At 36.1% G+C, this 24375-nt stretch overlaps 1 protein-coding gene across 2 annotated transcripts; it reads right to left on the bottom strand.

Moving 5' to 3' along the window:
* Window positions 1–14975: 14975 nt before the first annotated feature.
* LOC112709932 (putative FBD-associated F-box protein At3g50710) lies at window positions 14976–18752 on the bottom strand. Of its 2 annotated transcripts, XM_025761932.2 has the most exons (4): window positions 17737–18752; window positions 16927–17076; window positions 16534–16825; window positions 14976–15458 (listed from the first exon to the last, which is right to left on the bottom strand). In XM_025761932.2, exons 1-4 carry the CDS (start codon window positions 18619–18621, stop codon window positions 15409–15411), a joined length of 1377 nt encoding a protein of 458 aa, XP_025617717.2. In that variant the 5' UTR covers window positions 18622–18752; the 3' UTR covers window positions 14976–15408. The 2 variants fall into 2 exon arrangements, 1 of the variants encoding a protein (XP_025617717.2); XR_003156581.3 differs by lacking the exons at window positions 16534–16825; window positions 16927–17076; window positions 17737–18752 and adding exons at window positions 15532–15575; window positions 15724–15861 and having other exon boundaries at window positions 15319–15458.
* Between the last annotated feature and the right edge of the window lie 5623 nt (window positions 18753–24375).

The following is a 24375-nucleotide window of genomic DNA, read 5'->3' as shown; positions in this document are numbered from 1 at the left end:
TCAAAAAAAGTAAAATAAGTTTGTAATAAATTTTAAAAGACAAAAATAGTAAAATACTCTTTTAAGATTAGAGTTATTTAATTATTTTACCCAAACAAACTCTAAATTATTGAAAATAATAAATAATTCAGATTCAGATTGTCAATTGAACCAGAATGAAATTGATTATTGTTTTGAATCCAAAGCTAAGGTGTGGTTCAATTTAGAAGAAAAAATATAGCATTAGAGAAAAGATTTTTCTACAGTAAATTTGGGTGTAGTACGAAGATATTTAGGTGTAACATGAAGAAATTTGGATGGATTTTAAGAATTTTTTGGTGTATTTTTATTCTAATAAGTTTTGCATAGTTCAAAACTCTTTCTCTTCCTCTTTTTCATCTTCTATTGTTTCTTCTTTTTTTTTATCATCATCACCACTTTTTTCTTCTTTTTTTTTCTTATTAATCTTTTTTTTATATTACCTTCTCAAGTTTCTTCTTGTTTTACTCTCTTAACAAGAATAAAAACAAAAAAATCAAACAAAAAAAAACACATAATGCTGCAAAATTACTTGAAAGATGATGAACTTACATTCATTTAACTAAAAGAAAGAAAGAAATAAGGAAAAAAAGAAGAAGAAAAAAGCGCAATATTAGAGAAAATATTTTTCTGTATTTGCAGCAAATTTGAGTGTAGCACGAAGATATTTGTGTGTAATACGAAGATATTTGGGTGTATTTTAAGAATTTTTGGGTGTATTTTTATGCTGATAAGTTCTGCATAATTCAAAACTCTTTCTCTTCCTCATTCTCATCTTCTATTGTTTCTTCTTTTTTTTTATCATCATCATAATCTTTTTCTTCTTTTTTTTTTTCTTATTCATCTTTTCTTTTTTATTTTACCTTCTCAAGTTTCTTCTTGTTTTACTCTCTTAATAAGAATAAAAACAAAAAAAATCTAACAAAGAAGAAGAAAAAACACGTAATGCTGCAAAATTACTTGAAAGAGGATAAACTTACATTCATTTAACTAAAAGAAAGAAAGAAATAAGGAAAAAAAAGAAGAAGAAAAAAATGCAGCATTATAGAAAATATTTTTCTGTATTTGTAGCAAATTTGGGTGTAACACGAAGATATTGGGTGTAATACGAAGATATTTAGATGTATTTTAAGAATTTTTGGGTGTATTTTTATTCTGATAAGTTCTGCATAATTCAAAACTCTTCCTCTCCCTCATCTTCATCTTATATTGCCTCTTCATCTTCTACTACTTCTTCTTCCTCATATTCTTATTTCGTTTTTTTATAATTCTTCTTGGGAGCAAAAATCAAACAAAGAAAAAATATAATTTTGCAAAATCAATAGAAAGAGGAGGAGGTAAAAAATGCAGCAACAACAACAATAATAAAAAAATAACGATGAAGATGAAACACGCGAAGAAAAAGGAAGAGGAACGCAAAAAAAATGAGAAGAAGAAGGAGGAAGAGGAGGAGGAGAAAGAGGAACGTGAAGAAGAAGAAGAAGTGTCTTCCATAATGGTGAGTGAGAGCGCGCTTTGGAAATAAATGAGTGACGCGCGTGTTATTACGCTGCAATGGGTGAATGTAGTTTTTGTTAGATTTGGCCTAACTTGTAAGACTTATAAGCCAAAAAGACTTGTATATGTAGCATAACTCAAAAGAATATGGCTAGTACATTATTGAATATTTCGTTTAATTTAATAGAATATTTTATTAATTTTAACATTTTTGTCACTATTAAAATTTAATTACAAAATTTGATATAATATAAAAATCTAATTAAAAAAAATACAAAGACCTAATTAAAAATTTAACAAAATTTTAAAGACCGAATGAATAATTAAACCATATATATACTTTATGATGGTTTCAGTGTCTAAGAGAAGGGGGGGTTGAATCTTAGCCCCCTTTTTCGGTGCTAACACTTGCTGACATTCAGAAGAGACTTTTCTGTTTTTGCTCGTCACTGGACACGAGCAACTTTGTTTTGTCTCGTCCCTTGCCACGAGACTTTTTGTTTTGTCTCGTCACTTGGCACGAGATAATTCTGGATTTTGCTCCTGTGTAGTAGAAAACAGAAATGGAGTAGAAAGAGAAGAAGATTGCACCCAGATATATCCTGGTTCGGCTGCTAAGTGCAGTGCAGCCTACATCCAGTCTCCATCACAAACATGATGGAATTTCACTATAATCAATCTGATTACAACTTATAAAGTGCTAACCCAACTTACAAGGGGATTCCCACAGAATCATGATACACAACATAGATGAACAAAGGACCTCTAAGACATCTATGGCTTTTTCTTTTAATTTTGCACTCTCTGCCTTTTTCCGCTCTATGGCTTTTTCATACAAACCTCACTTGTTTGTCTTTTTCCATGAGACTCAAGACATGACAAAATTAAACAGAAAAATTACAAAACAGAACACATTGAAGGAGAAGAGAAAACTGTTAGATCAGGTAGCTCTGAGAATTCTGTGCCTTGCACTCTCAAATCTTACTCCTTGCTTCAAACAGTGGTTGTTCCCCCTTTTTAAAGAAGAGGAAAGCCTCCACACTTGAAGCCAAAACCGAACCAACTTCTTCCTCCTTCAACAAACACAGAACCGGTTCGGCCACACACAGAGAGAAGAGATAACCATGCATTAACCAACATGCAATTACCTCTAGTCCTTTCTTGATCATCACCCTTCATCAATTCGGGCTCTCCATCCTTGGCTTCCTCTCCAAGATGGATTTCTGGCCCTTGATGCCTCATGATGATAATGACTTCATCTGCTTCAATCTCTGCCTTCAACCATCACTTCGCCACTTTAGCTACTCCCTGTGGTGGTTGAGCAGAATCAAAGACAAGCCATGCTCCAAGAATCTCCTCTAGCTGGCCGAATCTTATTCTTCCATTTTTGAGCATGAAAGGCTCAAGATAATCTCACCAAATCTAACCACATTTGGTGAATATCTTAGCCACAGCTCACTTTTATTTTGGTGTGTTTTCTTGCCATCATTGTGATGGTCTTTAGGCTTGCTTTCTCTCCTTTTCGGTAGCTCACGTTTGCTTCCATGGCTGCCAATATTTTCTGTGCAATAACCGAAGAGAGAAAGAGATGAGAGAGAGAAGAAAGAATCTGAAGTAAAGCTATTTCAAAGTGATTAAACTAATTAATTGAAAATAGATTGCTTCTACTTCCCTTAGTTGGCGTGTAGCAATGATGCCTTTAGTCAAATCAATCTTCTCTCACTTGCTTATGTTTCCAATGTATTAAATTAAATTTGAATTCCATCCAAAGTGAGGAATGGAATCCGTTGGAAGCATTGAACCATTTTTCTTTGCTTCTTGGGTTCGGTCAAAGTATGGAAACATTCATCAAAATTTAATTTGGGCCTTGTGACATTAAGATCAAAGCTGGCCCATTTGGTTAACATTTGCTTTCCTGATAAAATTGTTTTCGGATCAAGCATGGAAAGCATTTGTTTGGGCTTGCAACAATTTATTCTGGCCCAATTATAACTAGCTTTAATTACAAACACAAAGCTGAACCAATAATGCAACAGTTGGGCTTTGTTAATTTTCTTTTGTTTCGGCCCAGCACAAAATCTGCACAACAAAATTATTAATTAAGCATATATGAATTAGGATTAAATTAATAATTTTGTATTTAAATATTTCAATAATGTTTGTTCATCATCAAAATTAAATAAGAGTTTTCCAAACTCATCAATCTCCCCCTTGATGACAAACATTATTAAAATTGAAATGGAAAGAAATTTTGAGATTAAGTAAAGAATACTCCCTTTGAATTTGAATTTCTCCCCCTTTCTAAATGTCACATGACTCCCCCTTAATATATGCTATTTTACCAAGGGAAGCATAAACCTGTAACATTTAAATCAAGCTTCAAGTAACAATGTTTTTTAGCAAATTTTATAATGCTAAATGCTTGATTTATGAGTAGTTTTAATTGATAATCAAAACTCATTTGATATCATAAACTGATTTACTGCTCAAACATTTTCATACAACAAAAAGCTATCCAAATATTTTTTAAACATTTTCCTGTTTAGAATATCAGAGCAAAACAATATGATGAAAAATATTTGAAGAACAAAACAAGGCAGTTTTGATATTTTACACAACTTAAAGGAACTGCCAAAAATAAATTTTCAATCCAACAAGTTTATCAATGATGAAACAAACAGCCAGGCATCAAAATAAATCAATCATTATAAACCAAATGCCAAATAAACTAATCATGATAAACCAAAAAATGCAGTTCAAACAGTAATGACCATAGTAAAACTAATGCATTAACAACATGCTTTCTTTGAACAAGGGTGATCATGAATTTTCAAAAAAGAAAATTTCAACCCCTGTTCCCCTGTTTTTCCAGCCCCTGTTTCGTTCCAATTTCAATTTTGGAACCTAAAATTCCTCCCCCTTTTGTCATCATGGGGGCAACTGCAAACAGAATTTATTCTATGAAACAAAATATGCAAAATATAATCAATATCCAAAATAATCAAGTGTTTAACAGAGTATCACAAAAGTATCCATATAATCAATCAAAAGTTCAAACAGGAACCGAATAACACCAGAAGTCACATAAGACATCAGATAGATTGTACTCCTGATTCAGAATCAGCATTCTTGTCACCAGCTTCTTCTCCTTTTATGAGTGAAACCTTATTCTCAACATCTTCATTTGTTATATCAACTTTAAAATATTCAAAGATGCAAGTGAGAAACATTCCATATGGAAGATTAGGCCTTTTTGAACTTTTGACAGATTTCCACATGTGCCTTATCATAAGGTATGCAAATGATATTTGAGATGAAGTAACGAGAGCAAAAAGGACAAGAAAGTCAGACACTGTTACCCGATATCGTGGTCCACTTTGTGGCATGAGAACATGAGATATGATTTTGTAAAGAAGAATTGTCTCATCTGGACCAAGTTCTTTGAGAGTTGGTGCTGTACTATCCATTTTGGAGAGACCTTCGCAGGTGTGATTTAAAGCCATCTGGTATGTGATCCCAACCCTTAAATCCCATTTCTTAGACATGTATGCTCTTGGTCCTTCTTCTTTGTAGCCTAGAGCCATCCCAATGATTCCAGCATCAAGAGTGATATGAGTCTTCTTCACATATGAGTGGATTGTGCCATCAATAAGTCTCATGTTGGCGTAGAACTCACGGACTAAACCTGGGTAAACTGGCTTCCGGATATGAAGCAGATGAGTCCATTGAAGATTATCAAACAGAGAGGAGACATTGATCCCTTTGTTGGAGAGTGAGTCTAGGCTGACTAGATAAGTAGCACAGAGATCTCGTTCTTTCAGAACTTCATTGTATAATTCATGGGAAGCACATGAGTCGAACCGAGATGGATCATAGTGAGAGTGTGGCTTATGAAACTTTTTCTTGAAATCCCATGACTCCAAATTTGCTAGCTCCTTGGTGTTATTCAAAGCAATCCTTTTAAACTTCTGAGTGCTCTTTTCGGGTGTGTCCTTTTTGTTCATGATAATGAGAATGAAAGGGTAGAAGATGAGAGAGTGAATTGAACCGAAATGTGTGAGAGAGGATGGATGAAATAAATGTTGAGTGAAAGGAGAATATGAGATAGTTAATGCACAAGGTGGGTGATTAATGACCAGGGTGGTTTCCAAGAGTTTGAAAAGATGGTTTCCTTAAATCAGGGGATTAGTTGAAAAAGAAGGATTTAATTTGACCTATGCTTCTTTCAAAAGATATGATAAGACAATCAAGAGTTTTTGTGGATTTATTTTTCAAACAAAATGGGAAACTGACAAAAACTGTTATGGTGGGGTCATGGAAATTTGGTGGGGCCCATAAAATTTTGAATTCTGCGTTGCCTCCCCCTTGACCACAGCTCTTCCATTATGCAATTTATTTTCATCTCGTCCAAACCTACGAGCAAAAACTTAACAGAGTCAACTATTAACAGATTTTCAATGAAACTTAAATCAAACATTCCCAAACTTTTCCTCAATGTACAGAATCTGTCTTCACAGAGAAGTTTTGTAAAAATATCAGCAATTTGGTCTTCAGATTTTACAAATTGAATATCAATAGTACCCTTTTGCACATGTTCCCTAATAAAATGATATTTTATCTCAATGTGCTTAGTTCTTGAGTGCAGAACAGGATTTTTTGAAATGTTTATAGCACTCATATTATCACAAAATAAGGGTATACTATTGATTTTTAATTTGTAATCTTCCAATTGTGTTTTTAACCAAATTAATTGTGAGCAACAAGCAGATGCGAAAACATATTCGGCTTCAGCAGTGGATAGAGCCACTGTGGCTTGTTTCTTGCTTGACCACATGTTGAGTGAGCTTCCAAGGAAGCAACACATGCCGGAGGTGCTCCTCCTATCCACTCGATCTCCCGCATAATCTGCATCACAAAAACCTACTGCACAAAAGTCATCAGATTTAGGATACCATAATCCATAATTACAAGTTCCCTTAATGTATCTAATGATGCGTTTAACAGCCGTCAGATGGGATTCTTTTGGATGTGATTGAAACCTTGAACATACACCCACACTTTGGACTATATCCGGTCTAGAGGAGGTAAGGTACATAAGTGAACCTATCATTCCTCTATACCTAGTTTCATCCACATCTTGGCCATCATCATCCTTTTCAAGTTTAGTATTGGGATGCATAGGAGTGCCCATTGATTTGGAATTTTCTAGGCCAAACTTTTTGATAAGTTCTTTTGCATACTTTCCTTGGTGAATAAAAGTACTACTAGGAGTTTGCTTAATTTGGAGGCTAAGAAAGAAAGTAAGCTCTCCCATTAAACTCATATCAAACTCACTAGTCATGAGTTTTCCAAACTCTTCACACAAAGAAACATTGGCCGAACCAAATACAATGTCATCAACATAAACTTGAACAAGAAGGATATCATCATTAGATGCTTTAATGAATAAGGTAGTGTCGGTGGTTCCCCTTTGAAAATGATTTTCCAACAAGAAGGCACTAAGCCTTTCATACCAAGCTCTTGGAGCTTGTCTAAGACCATAAAGAGCCTTAGTTAATTTAAAAACATGATTTAGAAATTCTTTATGTTCAAAACCGGGGGGTTGAGGCACATACACTTCCCTATCAATAAAACCATTAAGGAAGGCACACTTAACATCCATTTGAAACATTTTGAAACCCTTATGGGCAGCATAGGCAAGAAGCAACCTAATTGCTTCCATTCTAGCTACCGGAGCAAAAGACTCATCAAAATCAATACATTCTTCTTGATCGTAACCTTGGGCCACTAATCTAGCCTTGTTACGAACAACTTGTCCATCCTCACCAAGTTTATTTTTAAAAACCCACTTAGTACCGGTAACTTTCTTACCATCCGGATGAGGTACTAGTGTCCAAACCTTATTCTTGTCAAATTGAGCTAGCTCCTCTTGCATTGCTTTGACCCATGATGGATCCTCAAGAGCTTGTTTGACATTGTTGGGCTCTATTTGTGACAAGAGAGCAAGATTGCTACGTTCGGTTTGTCTTTTGGTGGATGATCTTGTTGTTACTCCTTGAGAAGGATCACCAATGATGAAATCATGAGGATAACACCTCATGGACTTCCATTCTCTAGGCTTTCGGACAGGTGTAGAGTTTTGATGAACTTCTGGTGGTCTCACTGTTTCAGTTTCTCGTCCCTGCTCAGGAGACAAATCGGAAGCTTCTCCTTCAATCTGACGAGACAAAAATGGACTGGCAGATTCTTCATTCTGGACAGATTTGGGATTTTCTTTGCTTGTTCCGGCTTCTTCACCATCTGAATCATTATCATTCACAATACTGGGAATTAAGTTAGAATCACAAAAAGTAACATGTATGGATTCCTCTATTGTCCTATGTTCCTTGAGATAAACTCTATAAGCCTTGCTTGTGGTGGAATATCCAACAAACATTCCTTCATAGGATTTTGGATCAAATTTTCCAAGATTTTCTTTATTATTAAGTACAAAGCATTTGCATCCAAAAACATGAAAGTACTTAAGATTTGGAGGGGTTCCTTTCCATAGCTCATAAGGAGTTTTCTTTAACCCTTTTCTAATGATTGTTCTATTCAAAATATAACATGCTGTGTTCACAGCTTCAGCCCATAAAAATTTAGGTATTTCATTCTCACATAGCATGGCCCTAGTCATTTCTTGAAGGCTTCGATTCCTTCTTTCAACCACCCCATTTTGTTGGGGCGTTCTAGGACATGAAAAATTATGAGAAATCCCTAAGTCATCACAGAATTTTTCAAAATCTTGATTTTCAAATTCTCTTCCATGATCACTTCTCAAATGGGCAATTTTCAAATCCTTTTTATTTTGAATTTTCTTGCAAAGGGTGGAAAAAGCATAAAACGCATCATTCTTATGAGCAAGGAAAAGTACCCAACCGAATCTAGAGTAATCATCAACCACAACAAGACCATAATGTTTACCTCCCAAACTTTGAGTTCTAGTAGGACCAAAAAGATCAATATGTAACATTTCCAATGGCCTTTTGGTTGAGATTCCATCTTTTAATTTAAAAGAGGATTTTACTTGTTTGCCCAATTGGCAAGCATCACAAGTAAGATCCTTATCAAACTTGATGTTTGGAATTCCTCTAACCAATTTCTTTTTGACTAGCTTAGAAATTTGGTACATGCTAGCATGTCCCAACTTTCTATGCCAAAGCCATTTTTCAGATTCAAAAGATGTAAAGCATGTTACATTTTGTTCCTTTAAATCCTCAAGAGTTAATCCATACACATTGTTGCATCTTTTGGCTTCAAATAAAATTTCCCCAGTTTTCTCACAAACAACCAAACAAACAAACTTCTTAAAAATAACCTCAAAACCTAATCACATAATTGACTAACACTAAGTAAATTATGTTTCAAACCATTTACAAGAAGCACATCATTTATACAAGAAGAAAAGTTTTTACCAACTTTCCCAACAGCCACTATTTTTCCTTTTGCATCATCTCCAAAAGTGACAAGTCCTCCATCATATTCATCAAGCTTTATGAAGAAGGTTGTCTTTCCGGTCATATGCCTAGAGCATCCGCTATCCATGTACCACATATTTTCTTTTTTCTTGGATGCTAGGCAGACCTACAAAGTAAACTCAAGTGACCTTAGGTATCCAAATTTTCTTGGATCCTTTCACGTTAAACCATCTCTTATGTCCCAGATCATTATAATCAAAAACAACCTTGTAAACTTTATCACCTATCATTCTTTCTCCAAAGAAACATTGAACTGGAAAATGACCACTTCGGTTACATAGTCTACAAAATCTTGGAGTTGCTGTTTTGTTAAAGGAAGTTAGGTCTTGATACTTAACATCATTCGAAGATGAAGCAATGTTTTCAAAATGTGATTTTTCAGATTTATAAAAACCCAACCCAGCTTTATCATAAAGAGGTTTTTGACTAGCCAAGATTTGATTCAAATTTTCAGAACTTTGGGTGAACTTGGCTAAGTCTTCCTTAAGTCTTTTAACCTCTTTAAGCAACTCTTCATTTTGCTTAAAACAATTCACATATGCAAGGACAGAATGGTTACTTTCACAGCTTCTAACTTGGGCTTTTAACTGCTTATTCTCTTCCACAAGATCACAAGCAGTTTCGGCCTCTCTTAGTTTTTCTTTGAGAAAGTCATTTTCAGCTTTAAGAATGAAATTTTGTTGTTCAAGATCTTGATTCTCAGTTAGAAAATATCTTATTTTTTCAGACAGATGGTCTATCATAAGATGAAGGTCTTCAGTATCAGGGTTTTGAAATGATACCTGATCCATCTCATTTGCCATGAGACAGGGCTGTGATTTAGTCTCAGACTCTTCATCATCATCATCTGAGTCATTTTCCAAATCTTCCCATGTGGTCATCAGTCCCTTCTTCTTCACCCTTTTTGGCTTCTCTTCCTTTTTCAACTTGGGACAATCAGATTTGAAATGACCCATTTCCTTGCAATTGTAACAAGTTACTTTGCTAAGGTCTTTCTTCATCTTCCTTGAGCCGCTGCCTTTGCCTTTGAGTTTCACCATTTTCCTGAATTTTTTTGCAAACAACACAAACTCATTTTCAGAAGAGTTATCACTGGATTCATCATCCAGAGGGTTAGTCATAGAAGAAAAAGCAATTCCTTTCTTTTTTGAATCTTTTTTCAAATAGGAGTTTTCAAAAGCAAGTAGATTTCCTCTCAAATCATCAAGTGTCATGGAATCTAAGTTACTACTCTCAGAAATAATTAAAGCTTTTGTTTCCCACTCTTTTGTGAGACATCTCAACACTCTTCTCACTAGCACAGATTCTGAATGTGTGATTCCAAGAGCATCTAAGCCAACAGTGATGATATTGAACCGTTCGAACAGTTCATCAATGGACTCTCCTTCCTTCATTGCAAACATTTCATATTCCCTGTTTAACATGTCTGTCTGAGTCTTCTTTACAATGGTAGTTCCTTCATGAGTGATTTGCAACTTGTCCCAGATTTCCTTTGCCGTTGTGCATCGTGATACTCATCGGTATTCCTCAAAGCTGATGGCACAGTTGAGCAGATTGGTTGCCTTTGCATTTAACTCCACGGTCTTCCTATCTTCCTCGGTCCAGCTTGCTTCTGGTTTAAGAGAGACTACTCCTTGAGCATTTGTGGTAGTTGGAAATTTAGGACCTTCCAAGATTATCTTCCAAAGTCTGTAATCCACGGCTTGTACAAATATCTTCATCCTCTCCTTCCAATAGGTATAATTTTTCCCATTGAAGAGGGGAGGTCTGTTGCTTGATTGACCTTCAGCCAGATTGTATGATAACACACTTGCGCCACTGTTTTCTGCCATGAGGATCTTTACTCCAAGCTGCAAAGCTTGATCTCTTTGAGACCAAGCTCTGATACCAATTGATGGTTTCAGTGGCTAAGAGAAGGGGGGTTGAATCTTAGCCCCCTTTTTCGGTGCTAACACTTGCTGACCTTCAGAAGAGACTTTTCTGTTTTTGCTCGTCACTGGACACGAGCAACTTTGTTTTGTCTCGTCCCTTGCCACGAGACTTTTTGTTTTGTCTCGTCACTTGGCACGAGATAATTCTGGATTTTGCTCCTGTGTAGTAGAAAACAGAAATGGAGTAGAAAGAGAAGAAGATTGCACCCAGATATATCCTGGTTCGGCTGCTAAGTGCAGTGCAGCCTACATCCAGTCTCCATCACAAACATGATGGAATTTCACTATAATCAATCTGATTACAACTTGTAAAGTGCTAACCCAACTTACAAGGGAATTCCCACAGAATCATGATACACAACATAGATGAACAAAGGACCTCTAAGACATCTATGGCTTTTTCTTTTAATTTTGCACTCTCTGCCTTTTTCCGCTCTATGGCTTTTTCATACAAACCTCACTTGTTTGCCTTTTTTCATGAGACTCAAGACATGACAAAATTAAACAGAAAAATTACAAAACAGAACACATTGAAGGAGAAGAGAAAACTGTTAGCTCAGGTAGCTCTGAGAACTCTGTGCCTTGCACTCTCAAATCTTACTCCTTGCTTCAAACAGTGGTTGTTCCCCCTTTTTAAAGAAGAGGAAAGCCTCCACACTTGAAGCCAAAACCGAACCAACTTCTTCCTCCTTCAACAAACACAGAACCGGTTCGGCCACACACAGAGAGAAGAGATAACCATGCATTAACCAACATGCAATTACCTCTAGTCCTTTCTTGATCATCACCCTTCATCAATCCGGGCTCTCCATCCTTGGCTTCCTCTCCAAGATGGATTTCTGGCCCTTGATGCCTCATGATGATAATGACTTCATCTGCTTCAATCTCTGCCTTCAACCATCACTTCGCCACTCTAGCTACTCCCTGTGGTGGTTGAGCAGAATCAAAGATAAGCCATGCTCCAAGAATCTCCTCTAGCTGGCCGAATCTTATTCTTCCATTTTTGAGCATGAAAGGCTCAAGATAATCTCACCAAATCTAACCACATTTGGTGAATATCTTAGCCATAGCTCACTTTTATTTTGGTGTGTTTTCTTGCCATCATTGTGATGGTCTTTAGGCTTGCTTTCTCTCCTTTTCGGTAGCTCACGTTTGCTTCCATGGCTGCCAATATTTTCTGTGCAATAACCGAAGAGAGAAAGAGATGAGAGAGAGAAGAAAGAATCTGAAGTAAAGCTATTTCAAAGTGATTAAACTAATTAATTGAAAATAGCTTGCTTCTACTTCCCTTAGTTGGCGTGTAGCAATGATGCCTTTAGTCAAATCAATCTTCTCTCACTTGCTTATGTTTCCAATGTATTAAATTAAATTTGAATTCCATCCAAAGTGAGGAATGGAATCCGTTGGAAGCATTGAACCATTTTTCTTTGCTTCTTGGGTTCGGTCAAAGTATGGAAACATTCATCAAAATTTAATTTGGGCCTTGTGACATTAAGATCAAAGCTGGCCCATTTGGTTAACATTTGCTTTCCTGATAAAATTGTTTTCGGATCAAGCATGGAAAGCATTTGTTTGGGCTTGCAACAATTTATTCTGGCCCAATTATAACTAGCTTTAATTACAAACACAAAGCTGAACCAATAATGCAACAGTTGGGCTTTGTTAATTTTCTTTTGTTTCGGCCCAGCACAAAATCTGCACAACAAAATTATTAATTAAGCATATATGAATTAGGATTAAATTAATAATTTTGTATTTAAATATTTTAATAATGTTTGTTCATCATCAAAATTAAATAAGAGTTTTCCAAACTCATCACTTTATATAGTGGCTTTTTTGTTCTCTACGCATCAAAAAAGAAAAGGAAAAAAGAAAATTGAAAAAAAAAAGAAGAGAAAAGAAGGCTAAATTAATTGGTTTGGACGTTTGGTTCCTATCTGAGCAAAAAAAATGATAAAGTTCATTCAAGGCTAAAATCTTTTCACATACTCCTCTAATTTAAAGCAGCATTTTAATTTTAGCCATAAAATCAGTTGGGTGATTAGTTGTCTTTTGAATCAAAGTAATTAGCTAGAAAAAAAAATCTTTTGTTAATCTTTGAATTATTTTAATTGTGCTTTTAAAAACCAATTAGAGTAGAAAATAAAAAGTTTCTTTTAATTAATATGACCAACAAGTAAACCAATACCAAAACAACAAACTAAATAAAAAAATTGAAAAATTACCTCTGCCTTTTTTTTTTTTTTTGCAAAACAAGTGCATCGAAAAAGCATTTTGTTAGAGAAAATAAATTATCTCAACAATTCTCAAAAACATAGTATAAGAACAAATGAAAAGATAAAAAATAATTATGAATTGCTCAATAAATTAAGCAAAAAAAGACTCGCAGAAAAGTAAAAAATAAAAACATGATTCATATCCTTGTCATGCATTCAAAATTGTTTTGCAGTTGATCAGATTGTAAAGTTTTTAACTTGTTGTTAACTATTAGAATTAATATGGGCTATAGTCTAATTAGAGAGGTATATTATAAAACAAATAGAGACATTAATTTTTAAGATGAATTTTATTTTTAGCAAATTACGTTGTTCATATCAAATTTCAGATCTACTTTTTAAAATTATTCAAAACAGACAACGTAATATAATATTATTAATTTATTATTATATTTTAAATTTTAATCATAACATGTTTAATTTGCTATACATTTGTCTTATTCATATATTATTTTTTTATGAATTTTAAAAAACAATTATTTTTATTTCAAACAAACTAGAATTTTATTTATATTATTATACTATTATTAATTTTTTAAGATAGAAAAATGCTAAAAGAGTTTATTATTTTTAATAATAAGTTAATTATCAATATTTAAAAATATGGATTAAAATATATTATTATATTACTAAACTAAAAAAATTGAATTAATAGCTAAAAGTGATAGTAAAAAATAATAAATTATAATAACTCTGTAACATTTCTCTTTAAGATATTATTAAAATTTGTTGTGTCATTGTTAGTTATTTAAGATTTGATATTAAGATTAATTGTTATGTGTATTTAATCTTTTTTAATTTATAAAACTGTAAATTTAATCCAATCCAAACCACTTGAAATAAATCGAATTAGATTGGAATGTATAACAAAAATCATCCAATATTTCAATTCAAAATGCATCACAAGCAAAATTAATGTTCTAATCTTATAAATTTGGACTCAAAATGATCCAAATTATATTGCAAACACCCTTAATTATAATGTTCTTTTTTTTCTTATTTATATCATTATCACCCAACAAAAAAGTTTCTTTCATATTGAATTGTATTGGTCCAAATCGGTTTTAGCTAAGAGAACTTTGAAATTTTACTCACGAATAATGAGTAAATATCTCCAAATTCAATTATCCATGTTGTTCAAATATAAATATTTGAAGAGAGAAAATTTTAATATAAATATATCAATTTAATCATAAACTTTATTATTGCTACCAACAAACAATTATTCTATTTTAAAAGCATATAAATATATACAATATTAAAAATATTATGTATACATAAAAGATCAATCACTATACATTTGTATGTAAATATATATTATTTATTAACTCATTTTTAACGTAGCTTATTTTTTTGTGGATACGTAACACAGTTAATAAAACATATATAAATATACATAATCTGTAACAACTAATTTAGTATCTGGTTTATAATATGAATAAGATATTTTCTGGGAAAAGAAAAATTTTGTTAATCTTTGAATTTAGTTGTGCTTCTAAAAGCCAGTTAGAGTAGAAAATAAAAGATTTCTTTTAATTAATATGACCAAGCAAACCAATACCAAAACAACTAACCAAACAAAAAAAATTTCCACTACCTCTTTTTGCAAACAAGGGCATCCAGAAAGCATTTCTTTGGAGAAAATAAATGATCTTAACAATTCTCAAAAACATAGTATAAGAACAAATAATTATGAATTGCTCAATAAATTAAGCGAAAAAAGACTCGCAGAAAAGTAAAAAATAAAAACATGATTCATATCCTAATCATGCATCCAAAATCGTTTTGCAGTTGATCTGATTGTAGAGTTGTTAACTTGCTATCAACTATTAGAAGTAATATAGAGATTTCTATTCTATTTTTTCTCATCTTTATTTAATTCTCTTTATTTTTTGATATAATATCATATCAAACGGTGTTTTCATTGACTAAATCTCCTAAGTTTGATGGTACTGGAGATGGTTATCATTGGCATATCTCACTTAACAATTTTGGAAGGATCAAGGAATTGCAGAAGCGCAAAGATTTTTGGAAGTTGAGAAAAGTTTCACGGGAAAGACACTCGCCGGCCGCCGGTTCCAATTTTGGAAGAAGCACAATCCAAATGCAGACAGAATGGTATTTGATATTGTTTTTCTGCATAAATATCAGCCAGATTCTCGCTCAATCCTATCGAACACCTCTTGCATAAGTATCAAATTCTTCACAAGATCTGCAAGCTATCACAACAGGAGAAGAATCATCAGATTTCAATTTACAAGTCCAATAACAAGAAGATTGAATAAAACTTACAGATCAATCACAATTTCAAAATCCAGATCCAGTGTTACCGAAAACTACAGCACAAGTGGAAATTCAAATCTCAGATCCAGAAATTCAATCAACATTTCAGGGTCCAGTTCCAACATCAATCACAATTCATGTTATGACAACACCAGCAATTCAACAAGTAAAAGGTTTAGAAACATATATGGAATTATCTACCGTGATCGCAATTAACAGTGCCAATGTTGATGAACTAGCAGTGAGGGAGAAAGGGGAAGGAGGAAAACTATCTGACCCTACTCATTCACCAAAACTAGTTCAGTCAGGAGAGAGCGGTGTGCGCCTTTGATGGTTCTTCCGGCAGAAATAAGATAGAAAATATTATTTTAGGATTAATTGGTTCTATATTAATTGTAATTGGTATTTACAATTTTAATTAGGCTGTATAATATTTCCACAATCTTAAGGGACAAGGTTGCTTTGAAGAAAAGGACAACGATAGGATTAGTCTTAGATCTATAGTCCAATTAAAGAAGTATACTATAAATAAGAGTATAATATAATCCTGTAAGTAGACATAATGTAATTAAAAACTAATTTTTTTTCTTTGGCCTTAATTTTTGAAATTTCTATTTTGTTCACTCTGATTTTTACATAATTCTCTCTAACTCTTAGATACAATATTGTATCATCAACATGCATCACAAATGGATATGTGCAACTCAAAGCAGTAAACAATAAACAGCATATATAAATTTCTAAGGATCAGAGACAAAAAAACCTAGACTTTTCAAGGATGAAATTCAAGAAATCAAAATACTTACCAATATCAAAGTTAGCAAATCCAAATCACCGATATTATGTTCAAGTGCATAATCATTCATAAGCATCAACAAATCTTTTAATAATTTAGGTGGAACACTGGCAACTTGAATAATTTTTAAAACTTTTAAGGTTCTAACATGATATTGTTTTCTCAACACCTTTGATCAATGAACAACAGAGAATAGAGATAGTGAGAGTTCATACTATGTTTAACCGGATTTAGGTCAATGAAATTTAGTTGACATGTTGTAGAGCCCCTTGGTATAGCAGATAATTCCCTGACAATATCGTATCTTGTATCTTGGTCAAAAACATATGTAAGATGAATTGTGACCGTCTTCAAAGCAAGTCCTCTTTGTAAAAGATATGCAATAAATTCACGCTCACCTGCAGAGTCTTTATATCCTCCAAACTCAAAACTCTTGAGATGTGACGTCACACAATTGGGAACCATGGTTGGTGGTGCTGGCCCATAATACTGACGAAAAATATCACTCTGACCCAAAAAATGAAATAATAACACTTCTCAATTGACTCGGAAAACAACAACAGAAAAAGAAATAGAGACATTAGTCTTTAACTGAAATGTATTCATACCTTCCAAACATGAACCGCGAGATCTTCAAGTACATGACAATTATGAAGGAAGTTTAGTAGGAAGTCTGTGTTCATACATGGAACATCAAGCTCTAGATTCAGCAAACGGGGAAATTCCGGAATTCCGAAAGTTACACCACTAAAGAAGCACTGTATAGAAGATGAGTACACATTAATTATATTTCATAATTCATAATAAGGGGCAACCCGGTGCACAAGCGTCCCGCGCCTAACCTGATAATTATATCAGTGGCTGTTTCCACGGCTTGAACCCGTGACCTTGAGGTCACGTGGAGACAACTCATCCGCTGCTCCGAGGCTCCCCTTCATTTCATAATTCATAATATAGTTATAAATTCAAATTAGCTTGAGGAATCATGGGATTATGAGTTTGTTTGGGTATTATTAAATTGTTAGAAAAATATTGTTATATTATTGTATATAAATATAATTATTAGATAAAAGAAAGATTAATAGTCAAATTAATCCTTAAAAATTTGAGAATTCTCTAAATTTATCCCTAAAAAATTTTATAAATCAAATTGGTTCTTTAAATATTATAAATTAATCATCTTTGACCTTTCACGCCATTAACAGATAGCATACATAATGATGAAGAAAAAAATATTTTTTTGAAGAACCAATTTGTTTAAAAAAAATTTATGGACGAATTTAAAGAATGCTCCATCTTTCAAGAACTAAACCTTTTACCTAAATATCTAAACATACAATTACTTTAATTTTTTATAAAATTTTATAAAAAAATTACATAAAATTTCGCTCGAACAAATCCTATCATAAGCATGTTACCCGTGTTGTGAGATGTTTCAATGCCAACAATTTTGTTTGGCGGAGTGCTAGGAGAAGCTCAGGAACCCAAGGGACATGCACAGCACGTTCATGATGAATATGAAGATGCGCCTCCACCATGTTAGGGAAATTGCTAAACGATACCTGTAGCTTAGATTTCGCGATTATTTTCATATAGAGGTATTCAAGAGATGGCGTATCTATCACACGATGGTTAATGTCATTATCCACGGTGCTTTTATCTTCAAAGATTAAACTTTTCAATGTGCGAGGCATCTGGATTGTAGGTATATAAACATAACTAATATAGACTCTGTCCGGTACAATGAGCATAAGATTTTCAAGAACAGGGCAGCCGGATAAAAGCTTGCTAGGGTCCACACAGAGGGTATCTAACTCTAGGTTCTTGAGGGATGGCAGATAAACATTTGGAAACTCTGGATAATAATCGAAATAATCACCATGTTTCAAAACAAGGGACTTGAGTGATGGAAAAGTGAGTATGGCTTCAGGCAAGGCAATTCCAACCACTAGATCAAGGCAGAGATACAATTCTTGGAGGTGGGGCCTAATAATGGCATCAAGCCATGTTAAGATGGGTAGGCTATCTTCTGAATCTTCTTTACAAGTGAGGCGGAACTTTTCGATGGGGTAATCTGGATTGCGCTGAGCTAGAATAGCATTCACATATGAAACAAATCGAGCTTCCCATTCCAGAGTGTACCGAAAGGGTATATCATCTATGTCAAGGACTTGGAGATCCTTCCAAACATGACGCCACCTCCGAGAGAGGATGCTGGTGGATACAGCTTCTTTTGTTGGGAGGTATGAGAGAATGTCGCAAAGGATAGAGTCCGGTAACAAACTGATCCTATCCATCTTCATGGTTGATGGTTTCACTTTCTCAAGTTTGTCTCCGGAGAGGGTTAGACTCAACTCTAGGGTTTAGGATTTAAATGAGAACCAAGGGTGTTTGTTTCTTTGATTTTTTTATTATATAGATTTGATTATTATAAAAGGTATCATATGATTTGAATTTATTTTTTGATTTGATTTAGTTTAACTTGTTATCTTTTATTTTGACTCGATTTATTTAGATCGAAAAACCAATCAATGATTTAGAATTTTTAAAAGTTAAAATTTGGATTGAATGTAATTCAATTCTAGAAAAGTTAATAATAAAAAATTATAAAATTTGAATTAGATTAAACTGAAAACGAATTCAAATTGACATAATGCAATTATGCAAATTATGTTTTATTTTTTTTTTCATAGTATTTCATAAACTAAGAAAACAATGCTGGAGACTTAGGGTGTGTTTGGGAAATCCGTTGAAAGGGAAGAAGCACGTTTAAATTTCTTGAAAGTTTCAACTTTTGGTTTGGCAAATTTTTTTTTCATGAACGCAGAAGTGATTTTACAAGAAGCAACTATTTTTAGCTTCTGCGTTTTCTTAACGGGCTTTTAGCCAAAGATACTAACTTTTTATTTATTTTTTACCAACTTTATCCTTTGTATATGTTATTGTATTATTTATAAAATTCTTGTTATTTCTATTTATATGAGCTCTAATTTTCTATTATTTATTATTTTTATTTTTTTAACTATTTGTTTGACATTATACACTTTTATAATCGTGATTTTTATATATTATGTTTGTTATTATCTTTTTATAATATGATTTATTAATTCTATTAGGTAAAGTAAATTAAATAAAAAAATTAACTGTAAATAATAATGTTCATACCCTGGCCCAATAACAAAGGTTCAGGCCCAAATAAAAGGCTTAGTCCAAAGGATTAAGCCTAGCTAAGTACCGACCTTCACATAAGAAGTCAGTATCAACCACGACTTGCCTTAAAGAAGTCGGGCATGAGATTAGCTGGCAGATAAACACTCGTTCAAATGAGTGACCGCCCCTAAAATCTCTCTAACCGCTCCATGAAGCCATATCTTAACCTCCCTAAGATAATGGGACGGTTAACACCCTAAAGATACGGCACTACTCCAACGGTGGTTATTGGCTCACCACTATAAGTACACTGACACCCCTCAGGTATCTCTAAGCCCAATACTCTCTAGACCTGCTTGCACTCTTGCTAACTTAGGTATCGGAGTGTCTTTGGAGGTACACCCCCCATTCACTTACTGACACAAGTCGGACGGAGTCTCCCGAGCTGCATACTCTCACGGAAACCTCCTCCTTCGCACATTTGGGCCATCCAACGCCATCTATTCAGTCAATCTCCGGTTACCCACCATAACATTGGCGCCGTTGCCGGGGACCCGAGAGATCATCCATTGATGGCGGACAGATCCCATGAAGAAGGCCATGTGGAAACAGATTCCGAACAAGAGAATCTGGACACAGGTAATAACAATGTGGACTTAACCCTCCACCAGGAGGATAACCATCAGCAGAGAGAGGGCACCTCCGGGGTAAAAAACCCGAAGGCAAACTCCTCAGACGAACGCGAATCGGAAAAAGGCGGACCATCCCACGTAACTGAACTAATGGGGTTAGTCCACAGCCACCTGGAACAGTTAGAACAAGAGCAAACAGAGAAGTATCTAAAAGAGGATATGGAACGGCGAAAAGAGTTAGAAAGAAAACTCTTAAAGCTGGAATCTTCCCTCAAAAATCGCAACTCCCGTGACGAACAGGAAGAGCCACCATTAGGGGGAGAGGATCCCTTTAGCGAGGACATAATGAGGGCTAAAGTTCCGAGGAACTTTAAAAGCCCTGATATGGACCTCTACGATGGAACTACGGATCCAAAGCATCATCTGAGCAATTTCAAAAGTCGGATGTACCTGGCTGACGCTTCCGACGCTACGCGATGCAAGGCCTTCCCGACCACTTTATCGAAAGCAGCGATGAAGTGGTTCGATAGCCTCCCCCCGAGGTCGGTTACTAGCTTTGAAGACCTCTCAAGGAAGTTTTTGATGAGGTTTTCAATCCAGAAAGACAAGGTGAAACATGCACCGAGCCTCCTGGGAATAAAACAGGAGGTCGGAGAGTCTTTGCGAGCCTACATGGAAAGGTTCAACAAAGCATGTTTGGAGATCCAAGACCTGCCCACAGAGGCAATCATAATGGGGTTAGTCAATGGGCTCAGAGAAGGTCCCTTCTCACAGTCCATATCTAAAAGACACCCCGTTTCTCTAAGTGATGTACAAGAAAGAGCTGAAAAGTACATCAATATGGAAGAAAACGCCAAGTTAAGAGACCTGAGTTGGCGATCTGGACCCCCTCCCTCAACTAAAGAGAGGGAGAGGGAAGCCAAGAAAAAGGAAGAACTCGGTCTCGAAAGGCCAAGAAAATATCACTCTTATACTCCTCTGAAAGCTTCTATAGTCGATGTATACAGAGAGATTTGCAACACTGAAAGACTGCCACCCCCTAGACCCATTAAAAATAAAAAAGGGGGGGAGTCGCAGTGATTATTGCGAGTACCATAAAATATATGGTCACTCCACTAACGACTGTTACGACCTTAAGAACGTGATAGAAAAGCTGGCTAGAGAAGGTCGGCTTGATAGATATCTCACGGAAAGGTCGAACAGTCACGGAAAGAGAAAGCGAGATGATATGGATAGAAGAGATCCACCACCACAGACCCCAGAGAGACATATCCATATGATCTCAGGAGGATTTGCGGGAGGAGGACTCACCAAATCTTCTCGCAAAAGACATCTCAAAAGAGTCTACCAGGTCGGGGAGGAGTCACCCGACCTCCCTACCATCTCATTCACAAAAGAAGATGGGCAAGGAATAATCCCTGGACACGATGATCCAGTGGTAATAACTATGATCCTAGCAAATGCCCATCTCCACAGAACCCTAGTGGACCAAGGAAGCTCGGCGGACATTCTTTTCAAGCCAGCTTTCGATAAGTTAGGGTTAGATGAGAAAGAGTTGAGAGCCTACCCCGATACCCTATATGGATTAGGGGACACGCCAATAAAACCACTAGGATTTTTGCCCCTTCACACCACTTTTGGAAAAGGGGAAAGATCAAGGACTCTGAGTGTAGACTTCATAGTCATTGATGAAGGGTCAGCCTATAATGCCTTAATTGGCAGGACTACCCTTAATCGGCTCGGAGCAGTGGTATCCACTCCCCACCTCTGCATGAAATTCCCGACCGCAGCGGGAATAGCAACGGTGAGAGGAGATCAAAAATTGGCGAGGAAATGCTACAATGAAAGCCTAAATCTGAGAGGAAAAGGCAAAGAAGTCCACACTATAGAGCTCGGTGGCGCAAGGGCCAGAGAAGAGCTGCGATCCCAACCGGGAGGAAAAACCGAGGAGATACAAGTCGGTGGAGAGGAAGGAAAAAACACTTACATAGGAGCCAACCTAGGGGAAACCCTAAAACAAGGGTTGGCTGAACTCTTAAGAGCTAATTCCGACCTCTTCGCTTGGAAGGCTTCCGACATGCCCGGGATTGATCCCAAACTCATGTCCCACAAGCTCTCGGTTTACCCAGGATCCCGACCTGTACAACAAAGAAGACGCAAGCTCGGCACAGAGCGAGCCCTAATAGTAGAAGAGCAAGTACAGGCGCTCCGGGAGGCCGGCTTCATTAGAGAGGTCAAGTACCCAACATGGCTAGCCAATGTAGTGCTAGTCAAAAAACAGAATGGTAAATGGAGAATGTGCGTCGACTATACCGACCTAAATAAGGCATGTCCTAAGGACCCTTATCCCCTACCAAGTATTGATACCCTAGTGGACTCCAGCTCGGGGTACCAATACTTGTCGTTCATGGACGCCTACTCGGGATATAATCAAATCCCGATGTATAAGCCAGACCAGGAGAAAACATCATTCATCACACCCAAAGCCAACTATTGCTACGTGGTCATGCCATTCGGATTAAAGAATGCAGGCGCCACATATCAAAGGTTGATGAATAAAGTGTTTTCCCCCCACCTGGGGAGCCTAATGGAAGTATACGTCGACGACATGCTAGTAAAAACCAAGGAAGAAGTCGACCTCTTATCCGACCTCTCACAAGTCTTTGACACCATAAGGTTGCATGGGATGAGACTAAATCCTGCAAAATGCGCCTTCGCGGTGGAAGCAGGAAAATTTCTAGGATTTATGCTAACACAAAGAGGGATTGAGGCCAATCCCGATAAATGTAGAGCCATCCTAGAAATGAAAATCCCGACTTGTTTGAGAGAGGTCCAGCAGCTCAATGGCCGACTTGCAGCCCTCTCCAGATTTTTGGCAGGATCAGCACTAAAATCCCTTCCACTATTTTCCTTATTAAGAAAGGGATGCCCATTCGAATGGACTCCAGAATGCGAGGAGGCGTTCCAAGAGTTCAAAAGGTTTTTAAGCCAACCTCCTATCCTAACCCGACCAGTACCAGGAAAAGACCTCGTTCTGTACTTATCCGTAGCAAACAAGGCTGTCTCGTCGGCCCTGATAAAGGAAGACGAGGTCGGACAACACCCAGTCTACTTCATCAGTAAGGTCCTGCAAGGCCCTGAACTAAGGTACCACAAACTAGAAAAGTTTGCCTACTCCTTAGTGATAGCCTCACGAAGGCTACGACCTTACTTTCAAGCGCACACAATCAGAGTCTGTACGAACCAACCCATGAAGCAAATCCTCCAAAAGACGGATGTTGCAGGGAGAATGGTTCAATGGGCAATAGAGCTCTCCGAGTTCGATTTGAGATACGAAACTCGGACAGCAATTAAAGCCCAATGTCTCGCCGACTTCGTTGCAGAATATGCAGGGGATCAAGAGGACAAACCGACTACATGGGAACTCTATGTAGACGGATCCTCCAACAAAAACAGGAAGCGATGCATGCATAATATTAGTAGATGAAAGAGGAACCCAAATAGAGGTTTCCTTAAAATTTGAATTTCCGGCTTCAAATAATCAGGCAGAATATGAAGCCTTGATAGCCGGACTAAAATTGGCAGAAGAAGTCGGTGCTACAAAAGTGATGATATACAGCGACTCACAGGTGGTGACCTCCCAAATAAGTGGAGAATATCAGGCAAAGGACCCTAATATGAAGAGGTATTTGGAAAAAACTTTGGAACACCTTGGGCGCTTTGCAGAAACTGAGGTCAAACACATAACTCGGGATCTAAACAGTAGAGCGGATGCCCTATCCAAATTAGCAAGTACCAAACCAGGAGGAAACAACAGAAGCCTGATTCAAGAAACCCTCCAAGAGCCCTCGGTAGCAAAAACAGAAGATAAACAAGAAATACTTGAGGTAGTCGGTTCAAACCTCGGATGGATGAATCCCTTAGTCGAATACTTGAAATTCGACATCCTCCCTAAGGAGGAGAAAGAAGTTAAAAAGATCCGAAGGGAAGCACAGCATTACACCTTGGTGAGAAATGTCCTCTACAGAAGAGGGATATCAACACCATTGTTAAAATGCGTACCGACCTCAAGAACCACCGAGGTATTGGAGGAAGTACATAGCGGGATCTGCGGAAATCATCTCGGAGCAAGATCGCTAGCCAGAAAAGTAATCCGAGCTGGATTTTACTGGCCAACCTTGCAAAAAGATGCCACAGAATTTGTGAAAAAGTGTCAACCGTGCCAGATGCATGCAAATTTCCACGTGGCTCCCCCAGAAGAGCTCATTAGTATCA

This window comes from Arachis hypogaea, chromosome 9, assembly GCF_003086295.3.
Source record: "Arachis hypogaea cultivar Tifrunner chromosome 9, arahy.Tifrunner.gnm2.J5K5, whole genome shotgun sequence".
NCBI lineage: Eukaryota > Viridiplantae > Streptophyta > Magnoliopsida > Fabales > Fabaceae > Arachis > Arachis hypogaea.
Note: the sequence above shows the minus strand (reverse complement) of the source record. Positions and strands in the feature narration are given on the sequence as shown.